At 34.8% G+C, this 11685-nt stretch overlaps 1 protein-coding gene across 1 annotated transcript in view; it reads left to right on the top strand.

Moving 5' to 3' along the window:
• Positions 1–11685, top strand: part of ST8SIA4 (ST8 alpha-N-acetyl-neuraminide alpha-2,8-sialyltransferase 4) — a 99937-nt gene that overhangs the window by 3676 nt on the left and 84576 nt on the right. The window contains 1 exon segment of the mRNA XM_059175558.1: positions 3345–3476. Within this exon segment, the coding sequence (XP_059031541.1) occupies positions 3345–3476 (132 nt within the window).

Below are 11685 nucleotides of genomic sequence, written 5' to 3'. Positions count from 1 at the left end.
AGTTTTGACTCAAAAGGCATGGGGCTATAAAGTGGTTTACTCTTGACATATATATATATATATATATATACATATATATATATACGTATATATATATATATTTTTTTCATGATGGGAAAAATGACACTTGCCTCACTATTGGCCCATGAGTTCACTGACTTTGTGCACTCTTTGTATATAATGGTGTTAACTGAAGGGTCCTACAAATAAAAACATGTGGGTGTGCCCATTTAATGAGATAATGTATCTGAGAGTGTGGCATAAACTTTTAATATCACACAACTATTTGTTTTAATTGCAAGTCTTTAAATCTTGACACATACTGTGCTCCTCTTTGATCACAAATGAGACTAATTTTCTTATCATCTAGAGATTTCCTTTTTAACTTAACTGTTCTTTTTCGCACTGAATAATTGTCCATATTAATTCTGAAACTTATAATACTGACAGTAGATATAAGCATTCATAGTTAGAATACTGCCATTGTCAGCAAAGTTAATTCCAGTTGATGCTAGTGTAGAGCACACCCTTACAAATCAGGAAACCCAGGATTTTCACTTTGTATGCTTGCTTCATTTGGAATTCTACTAGAAACTGTAGGCAGGAGGTTAAGGTAGTACATCTCATCTTTATTTTTAGTTGTTTGACACTTAGGGAATGAAAACACCAAATTGCCTGCCGTTGGTACTTAGGCTTAGTCTTCTTTTGAATGACTTTCATAATTTTATAATATGGAGGAAATTTAACCTAGTTCATGGGGAACCCATTCATTCCAAAGCCAAGTTATGAAGAGTTTTTAGTGGGGCTGAATGCAGGGCTTTTGGGACCTAATCTCAAGAAACAAAAGTAATTATATTTGTTACATACTCCATAATTAATAGAATAAGTTGTAGTAATGCCTGGCAACTCATATTTCAAAGAGAAAAATATTTGTAAAAACTAGTAACATAACTAATGATTAATTTCTGTCACTACTATCATTGTAAGTAGGTTTTCTTAGCTCAACATAAGCAGGAATGCTTTATAAGATATATTGCTTTATGCTTCCTTATTTCCCTGATGTGCTTTGTGATTTTCTGCTTAGAAGTGTATGTTGGATCTTCCTGTGTATAGCCCTGCGCAAGAAATGTTTTCAGTGCAGCTGTTTAGTAATTGTGTTTGATCTGGAATGAAAAACTAGTAGGGGGTGGCAACATCCTTCATGCCTTGCATTGAAGGAAAACCCTTTCTAAGTCAGAATACTACCAAGGTCACAAATGGAAACATCCCGTGAGACCCACTTAACTTTATACAAAGAAATTTGCTCCAGAGACTCAGATTGCACTAAGCCTAGCCTTCTTACATAGGAATTCCATCTACTTCAAGAAGTGGCACTAGTAGTTGCTGTTTTTGTTCAAAGTTCTTTCCAGGAATGAAACTGAATTTTGGTTTGTCATCAGTTCAATGAAAATGGTTCAAAGAGCAGAGTAATATGGTAGTATTTCATTAATACAAAACTGATTTAAACTTTTAAAGCACTCTTTTTTGTAACTCTTGGAGGTTCTGAAAAGCCTCCATATAACTGAGTATATCACAGCAATTATTTTGCCATGCAAAATATACTCTTAGCTGTATGTCAGTGAAACAATCTTCCACAGATATTTAAAAATGCCAGCCCATGTATATTTTTACTTCTATGAGAAGTTTATTGGAGTAAAAAATAATTGTTATAATTGTGACACTCTGTGGTTAGAAAAAGATGGTATTAACAATCCAGCTAACAAGATAAAGGTAGGAAAAAAACCTCTGCCCTAGAAATAGTGAGAGTTTGTACCCATATTCTTGAAGGCATCTTCAAAAGTGTGAAGGTTAGCTTCTGTATATATTCATGTTCTCATTCATATCTAGTTATTATCATTAAACACATAATATAAAAATTGACTTCTGGGCCACTGAGTAGTAAATTGCACCCTATGCTTCCTAGCATCTTAAATAACCTCTATAAGATGATTATTATTGACCATGCATAGGCATGCAAATGTATCCTTTTCATCAGTAGTATAGTTTAAAATACTGATTTTTATAGAGTTCTAAATTTCACAAGGAGTAGTTGCATGTGATGCTTTGAGTGCTTCACATTGGAACTACATGTTTAAAAAAGAATGCAAACCAAAATACCAAACTATAAGCCTCTAATTACAGAATTCATCTAACAGCTGTTACACAGGCAATGTTTCCATTGATAGTAAGAGAGGATTGCCTACATAATAAACACAGTTTTAGATTTTGTGTCTGAGCAAATAGTCATATTACTTTTTAACTCTATTTTTGAGATTTAAAAAAAGAGGTAACATGTAAAGAAATAAATACAGATACTGGAAGGGCTGTACCATAAACAGGTAGTATTTTGTTTCTGTGAGTCTGGGTTTATGGCTATAATTACTAAGAAAATAGTCTATTGAACAATAAACTGGTTTCGCTATAACGGTCCTGATGATACAAATGCTATCATAGGTTATCTGTCACTGTCATCAACATGACCAGCACCACCATGCCACCTATATGCTTGCCTGACAGCATTGATTGAAAAGGATGGCACAGTTGATTTTGTGTATGTGATGTAATAGAAAAGACCATTAAAAATGACTACTGAATGAGTTTTCTTTCTCCTCATTACAGTGTCTGTTTCCCCACCACCAACTATCAGGAAAGTGTCTTCAGTGTTGAGATGATTTCAGACTCAGTGTAATTTTGGCAATTAGCTCTTCTATAGTGCTGTATAAATTATTTTTCCATACAGACTCCCGCTGAATTCTCACAAAGTCATTGCATGGTAGATAATGTTATTGCAATTTTCAAGATAAAGCAAGGCCACTGTGGCCTAGAAAGAGAATATTATCCAAGGACATATAGGTTAGCAAGTGAAAGAATCACCAGCTTGCCCAGATCAGTTGATACTCCAAAGTCGTCTTTCTCTAAAACAAAATCTTTTTGTTGTAAAAATAAAATTGCAATCTTGGGAGTCACAATTATACAGATGTAAGAGAAGTGGCCAAACTTCCTGTCTCTATTGTCTAAGCACAACAGGGAGGGAGGATAGAGTTAGAAGACAATTTTTTTTTTCTTTAAACACCACAAAGGCTTTTTTTTATGTGAAAAGTGTGTTTATTTCAAAGAGAGTAAGTCTAAAAATGTCCTGATAAAGTCATAGTCTCTTACTTCTCATAATACCTTTCTTCAATCTCATACCTCTTCTAACCACGTAGAAAAAGTTGTCACCAGTAATTCAAATCAAATGATGTGTTATGCTACTTAGATAAAATGCTTCTTACTTTCACAGAGCTGGCATTTTTGTTTTGTTTCAGAGACGGTGAACTGTGTTTGAGTCGATCTCTTGTCAATAGTTCTGATAAAATCATTCGAAAGGCTGGCTCGTCAATCTTCCAGCACTCTGTAGAAGGTTGGAAAATCAATTCCTCTTTGGTCCTGGAAATAAGGTGAGTTTCTTTAATAAGCCATAATAAATTTCACATCATGCTCTCAAATACACTGGGCTTGGCAAACTTATATTGAATACTTGATTTATAGTTTAGGTTATGAATACTTTAATAAAAGAGTGAACCAGCTCTACTTAATGTTGATCAATGAAGGAGATGAAACCATAAAACTGAAATCATTATGCAGTCAGAAATTTAAGGAAGAATATGTGATTTTTGAATATACTGTCTTTATTCTAATAGAATAAAATATTCAACAGAATACTAACATTTAATAGACTTTTTTTATTCTATTCCTCCAGATGGACATATATTCTGAGAATTATCTTTAACTTCTTTATTAAGTCTTCATGCCTATCTGTGTCTTTTCGCACTGGATGAAAGTAGAACCTGTTCAACTCCTATTTTGCTGACTATTCTAAATAAATTTTATTTACTTTATAAATGTGTATTTCCATGTGCGTTCCTGTAATAAAAGTCTCAATAATTATATCCTAAATTGGCAAAAGTCAGAAAATAAATTTTCTTGAGTGCTGCTTTATTCATTGTAAGATTTTGGCATTTTGCCTGAAACAAGCTCTTGAACTCAAACTCCATGCCTGCATGTATCTATTATATCTTACTTTCTTCTAGTACAATTCTACAACTAATAAAATTTAGGGTCAGACCTTCCTGAGCATGGAGGACGCAAGCACATCATGTTTTCCTATACCTACATTGCTATATTGGTTGATATGTTTAAATCAGAGCATTTCAGTAAATTAAACTCAAAAGAACTATCCTTTATGTAAAAAATCATTGCAATTTCATATTGGCAAAAGGCTACTTATTCAATGAACAACCATTACTGCCCAGATTTTGTAAGTGGTTACGAGGATAAACCGTTGATCTCTGTGTTTCTGTCTACTCATTTCTTGGATCAGACCTACATGTAATGTAGATAATGAGCAACTTGAAGGAAGAGGCTGCTAATACTCCTCTTCAGAGTACGCATTGCAGTTCCTAAAATGCTTTGTGGCAAAGACACTCAGTCCATGTGGAAATACACTTGAAAGACTGGAAATTTTTTAAAAAGATGGGTGCCAGGGAAATGCAGGAATTCGTTTGTTTTGAAGTTTTGGAATTGGCTGGAATGGGAAACAGAAATCAGACCATGGCAATGTCAAATAGTGTGTACTTGATTGCTTTTAGTTATGGGAAGTTTTGTGTATTTGTAGGCAGAGTACAAGAATGAGGAGATGAGTAGGGTCTAAAGACAGAGTTTATAAATTGGTGCCTTTTGGGTAGAATATGGTCAGTAAACAAAATTCATTTCAACTGGATAAATAAAAACCCTTAAAACCAGGATTAAAATTAAAATTAGGAGATGCCTTATAAAAGAAAACTTTCTCTATACTCTTAAGAAAGTGAAAAATTTGACAACTCTGGACCTGTATGCCTTCTGAGAACTAGTTGGCTGAGGTCAGCTCTACCCATGATCCCTGCAGCTTAACATTTTTCCACCTGGGGTTCCCTTCTTTCTTGACACATATTATCTTCCTCACTATCTCACTTCCCTAAATACAAATTTGAATTTAGAAACCCTAAAAGAGATAATTATGAGAGAAAAGCTACAGAATATGGAGTACATGAGGTCATAAATACAAGCTTGATTTAGTTTAGAATGGAATAAAGATTCACATTTCTTGGTAGATATTGGAAAGAGAAAAATATAGGTGATTTAAAAGGGAAATTTTTGATCTATAAGGCTGTCTTAAAAGGAACTTTCAAACTGAAAGATTTGGCAAGAAGTGAGTAAGGCAGTATAGATCAGGTAAAGGAAAGTAATGGAAGAAAGTAAATTAAGAAATGTTAATAGTTTAATTAATATATCTAAATATTAGATAAGGTAAAGTCTAATAAGTAAACTCAAAAAGTAATTAGCAATAATTTAATTAATATATAAGGCCATGCCTTCCTAGTATCTATACAAAAATGAGGCTACAGAGGTACATTCTGCTATTTTTAATGTATTCAAGCTAAGGGTATTAAACATAAATTGAGCCAAGCAAATCATTCTTGCAGTTTTACAAATTAATGAAGATTGCATTCATATCTGTGAAGGTGATCTGTTTTCAATTATAACAGATGATAATATGTATGAAATGTTAGTACTCTCTTCACATGATTCTTCTTAAGTGAGAAAGAAGTAAACAATAAAACATTGGGCAAACATTGAATAAATACATACAAAATTGTCACTTCCTTACAAGGAAATAATAAATTTGTAAAACTGTTATTCTACATGAAAACAGTTCATAAAAATTAAAATTGCCTATAGCATTAGTGACTTGTATTTATCAGCTTGACATCTGTTATAAAAAATTTAATATGTGAAAATGTCCGATTGTTAGCTTAGCTCTTGTTTTTCATGCCAGAAATTTAGCATAAACTAAGTTGGATTATTATCTTTCTTTATTTCTTCCCCACATCTATAACATTTATGAAGAACCACATTACTTGGTCTCTGTGAGTGGATGTCAGCATATTTTACAAGTTTTTTTAAAATTCTACTTTGAAGTTTTGATTAAGATACTACAACTAATAATTTTTGATCTTACATAATTAAACCATGCTTACAGATCTTGTTCATTTTAAAAATCTCATTAAACTTATAATGCTCTTGTGACATTCTTAATAAATTATTTATCTGTTTGCATTAACGTGTGAAACAGTCACTGATGATAAGTTGTTTTTCCCTACATTTGTAGAAATGATTTTTTTCTTATTACTAATTTTTTCAGCCCTATATATACTCTGGTACTTTCGTAAACTCATCAAGAATTAATTCATGTATGTTCATCAAGCAACTGTACCTCTGGGGAGTTTTTTGAGAGAGGTGGTTTCACCTTCATTGTGCTTTGGAAATTCATCAATGATTTAGAAGAATTTATCCATTCCACAGCTAACTTCACAATTAAAATAATTACCTTGGTTAAAGACTTGATTTTACTGCTAGTAGTTTGTTCTTTGTTACAGTAAGCTAAGAAATGACATACCTGTGGCTTCTGGGTGGATCAGTCAGTTGAATATTTGCCTTTGATTCAGGTCATGATCCCAGGGTCCTGAGATCTAGCCCCTAGATCGGGCTCCCTGCTCAGCGGGAAGCCTTCTTCTCCCTCTTCGGCTCCCCCTGCTTGTGCTCCCTCTCTCTTTTTCTCTCTGCCAGATAAATAAATAAAATTAAAAAATAAAAGAAATAACATATTTAAGATGCATCAGATGTTTGTGAATAAATCTATAAACATTGTTCAAAGAGAGTATGTGGTTTTGTCCAGCACTTGTGACTTCACCCTTTCTTCCCCATCTTTAGGTTGTTTATCTTTTTTTCCCCTTAAGAAACCTAAGGAATTAAAATACCAAATATGTTCCAAAATTCACTGTTTATTTGGAACACTGAAAAAAGTTAAATTAAATTTAAAAAATAAAAAAAAAAACCCAAATGTGGATGCATAGAGTTGTATGAGCTTAGCTTAGCTACTCATCAGCACACATCATAATTAGAGTATTTTCGAGTCAATGTCATCACCTGTCAAGGTTTTTTTTTATAATATATTTTTTTAAAGATTTTATTTATTTATTTGACAGAGAGAGATCACAAGTAGGCAGAGAGGCAGGCAGAGAGAGAGAGAGGAGGAAGCAGGCTCCCCGCTGAGCAGAGAGCCCAATGCGGGACTTGATCCCAGGACCCCGACATCACGACCTGAGCCGAAGGCAGCGGTCCAACCCACTGAGCCACCCAGGCGCCCCACCTGTCAAGGTTTTTAAACAGATCAAACTTGCAGGTTAACTAAACATAATCGCTAATTTATACACGCTTACTTACCAAAAAGAACTTGCTGTTGCAGGCATGGATTTACTTTAAGGAAAGGTCCACATGCACTTCTTCTACTTACTTTGTTCAGTAAGTAGCCAGAGGAGAACATCTTGGGTCACGTAACTTGTTAGTGGCAGTCAAGCTTCAGAGCTAGGCCTAACTAGAACCAAAGCTCTTATCATGAAATAAATTTCCTGGAGGACTCTATATTAATCCTAAAAATGTAGCCTTAAGAAGTACACAGAGTGGAGAGTTTTTCTGCTCCAAAATAATAAAATATATTATTCATCCAGTACTACTGAATTCTGGGTCAAATAACCAAATGGCCTTCTGCAGAGTAAATTAAATTAAAAGAAATGCTTTTCTTCAAGCATTTTGAGAGCATTTTGCCTTTTCATTTGGCTGCGTAGGATTTTTCTTTGATACTAGAATATCTTTCTGTAACAGCTGGGACCCTAAGCTCAGAAGCCCTAACAAGCTACAGGTTATGTTCTTCCAGTGCTTTGAAGGATGTTGCCTTGCGAAAATAATCTTTGAGACAAAAAATTGTGTGTTCTCTCTGCTTTTTTGTAGGCATAATGAAACGCTTGGCGCTTCTTAAACCTTTTTCAATTTCTTTTTAGTAAACCACGTTAGTAACAATTGAATTGATTCGGCGATTTTTGTCTAAAGTCCAAAGTGTGCAAAACCTTATTCCTAATCTACGTATCATAACCCAGTTTGCTTCTCAACTTGTGATGCATCCCAGCTGTAAGATTTGTCTTAACAATGCTCGCTGATGGAGTCAACAGTGTCATTTAGATTAAATTTTAGTTGCCGCAGCATGTATGCTTGTTGTTGACAAGAAACCTACAGAGAAGAAAGAGTGGCACCTGGTGATAGGTTAGCTATATTTAACATTTCACAAGTGAAAACAATGTTTAGTAAATTAATTCTCTGGAACTCTGCAGCTGCTATTTCAAGTGATGTGTGATGTTGAAAGGGAAGTTCTAGTTGAAAATTCAGTTGAAAAGTTTCTGTATAGAATCTGTTCCTGTCAGTTGAACAGTCTCAACCAGCCTTTCAGTTTAAGCCATCATTGCCTAACAAAAAATAATCTTTATGACTAAGATTTTTAGTCTCACTGAAAGTGAAACATATTTTCAGATTCTTTCAGTTATCTTTAACCTTAAAACATTTGCTGAATTTAGATTTTTGCTTATTAATAGGGTTTCAAAAGTTACTTTTTGCCCACAGAATGACAGTTAAAGACCAATAACAGATCCTTCTTTTCAGTCACACACAGAAAACACAACCCCTTGCTTTAAATATCTGGTAATGACTTCTTCCCTTATCAGGAAAACTAGTATTGAGACAGCCTGAATATTAAACTTTAGCTTTGGTTGATTCATGTTTCTTTAGAACCCAGAAATTAGGGCGCCTGGGTGGCTCAGTGGGTTAAGCCACTGCCTTCGGCTCAGGTCATGATCTCGGAGTCCTGGGATCGAGTCCCACATCGGGCTCTCTGCTCAGCAGGGAGCCTGCTTCCTCCTCTCTCTCTCTCTGCTTGTCTCTCTGCCTACTTGTGATCTCTCTCTGTCAAATAAATAAAATCTTAAAAAAAAAAAAAAAAAAGAACCCAGAAATTAAACTGAATTTCCTTTCTATCTCTCATTTTGAAATAATTTTGTTTACTCTCTTCACTTATGTCAGTTATCTGAGCAAAAGCATACATGTTCTTCTTGGTGATTCTGAAAATATTATTCAGTTCACTGAAAGTTTTTCATGCTTCCAATGACATTTAGTTAATTATATTTAAGCACTAGTTTTCTTTTTTTCATATGCCTACAGTGTGAATAACAACTAAACAAATCTACACAACTTTTTATAGTCCATTACATCTATAATCTAAAAAATGCCTAGCGGTCCCTCAGTGGCTCAGTTCGTTAGGTGTCTGCCTTAGGCTCAGGTCTTGATGCCAGGGTTCCTGGGATCTAGTCTGAGTTGGGCTCTGTGCTCCGCAAGAAGTCTGCTTGTCCCTCTCCCTCTTCCTTTCCTCTTCCCTACGCTTGTGCATGTTTTCTATCTATCTCTCAATTTAATAACTAAAATTCTTTCTTTTAAAGATTTTTTATTTATTTATTTGACAGACATCACAAGTAGGCAGAGAGAGAGAGGGGGAAGCTAATAAGCTAATAAGCAGGGAGCCCGATGCAGGGCTCGATCCCAGGACCCCGGGATCATGACCCGAGCCGAAGGCAGAGGCTTTAACCCACTGAGCCACCCAGGTGCCCCAATAACTAAAATTCTTTAAAAAATAAAATAAGGGCACCTGGGTGGCTCAGTGGGTTAAGCCACTGCCTTTGGCTCAGGTCATGATCTCGGGGTCCTGGGATCGAGTCCCGCATCGGGCTCTCTGCTCAGCGGGGAGCCTGCTTCCTCCTCTCTCTCTCTCTGTCTGCCTCTCCGTCTACTTGTGATCTCTCTCTGTCAAATAAAGAAATAAAATCTTTAAAAAAAAAATAAAAATAAAAAATAAAAAATAAAATAAAAAATCACTATAGCTTGCTAGGGAGGGGGAAAAAAAAAAGACCCTAACCTTTCTTTACTGTTTCCAAAAAAATATTAAGCATTGAAGCCACAATATTGCTCACTCATTGTAATTATTTTCAGTTTTTCTTGAATCTTATACCAGGAATCTTAGCTCAAATAATATTCCATGCATAGATGTAAACCCTAACATGGAAACTGAAATTTAGTTCAGTATAAGAAAAAGAACATACTGGAAACATTCAAGGTTTCCTTTTACCCTTCTTTCAGTTTAAAAATGCAAATACTGCTCTAACAGAATAAACAATCATTGAGCCTATAAAAACAATATTGGAAGAACACATAGTATTATCTGCATTTAATAATTATGTCCTTTATCTCAAGAGTTAGGCAACGTGGTATCTTTAGAAATTTTGCTCAACTTTTTTTCTTTTTAAAGATTTTATTTATTTTTTTGAGAGAGAGAAAGAGAGAGCATGATCCCAGGGAGGAACACAGGGAGAGGGAGAAGCAGGCTCCCCCATTGAGTAGGGAACCCTACACAGGGCTCAATCCCTGACCTTGGTATCTTGACATGAGCCCAAGGCAGACACTTAGCGAACTGAGCCCCCCAGGTGTCCCTGAAATTTCGCTGAACTCTTGTTGTCCACGTTTTACATTTTAGTATCAATTTTCTCTAAGAGTGAACACATTAAAGATGTTCTCTTATACTCAGGAATGTCGAAGACCTGTGTTTAAAATATTTTGCTGCTAAATTTCTTTAAGACAGCAAAGATGCTATTATTGGAAAGTCCCTTGTACCATCAGTTGACAAGCATAGAAGTGTTAACTTGTTTTGTGAATAAAGGGATTTTCCCTTTTGGATTTCCAAGTTAAAGAGTCTTCTTCCAAATCTGAATCTCTGGTCTATTCGCTTCACACTTGTAAACATTTCACTGCTTACAAGTTACAACTTCAAGTATCTAAAGCGCACACTTTAAACTATGTTCAAAGGAAAATGATAATACCAGCTAGTTTGGTGATTTGACCACATCCGTGCAATTTTTATTTTAGAGCCAGCCTTGTCATTTCCACAGGAAATGAGGTTATTTTTTGAAATACAGGTGTCAGGCATTGCTAAATTTTTTCCCCCAAACAAATGGTAGTTAATAAGTAGATACAGAAGTTTCTATGGATTGCTCTTCCTGGTGCTGCTTAACTTTTGTGAAGAACTAAATGTGCTTACCATAAGGCAAGACTTGTCAGTTTTCTGCTGTTCATACACCTGAAAGTTGTTGATTTCCCTGGCAATTGTTTTCATATGTAATCTGTACTTTGTTAAGATGAACCGTTATGGTGCCTGATAGTATTACTATTAATTTTTAAATTTCATCTGTAGGCATTTACACAAGCTTTCCTGTATAAATTCTACTTAATGAACCTGATATTCTGATTGAAGAAAAAAATTCAAAAAAATATTTTCTTTTCCAAAGAGTTAATGGATGTATCCCTTATGTATCCCTTATGAGAGTTAACGGATGTATCTCTTATGTATCAAACCTGGCCAAAGTTTTCAGCCAACTGGTTTTCTAATAAGACTACAAATTAAACCGGGACCTATTTAAAGCAAACCAAAATAAACAAAAAAGAAATATTTGACTTATTTTCCATCTCTTCTTGCTAGCCATGTTTCTGGCTTGTACCTGGGACTGGGAGAATTGCCCTTTTGGTGGAATAATGTGAGTAGGTCATATTGTCTCAGTACTAAAATTTATGAATGGATAGAGCTTAAATAGTAACAGCACTAAAGGAAACGATGTCTGTCGTATCTTAAATGTTTTATTA

This window comes from Mustela lutreola, chromosome 5, assembly GCF_030435805.1.
Source record: "Mustela lutreola isolate mMusLut2 chromosome 5, mMusLut2.pri, whole genome shotgun sequence".
Taxonomy (NCBI): Eukaryota; Metazoa; Chordata; class Mammalia; order Carnivora; family Mustelidae; genus Mustela; species Mustela lutreola.
Note: the sequence above shows the minus strand (reverse complement) of the source record. Positions and strands in the feature narration are given on the sequence as shown.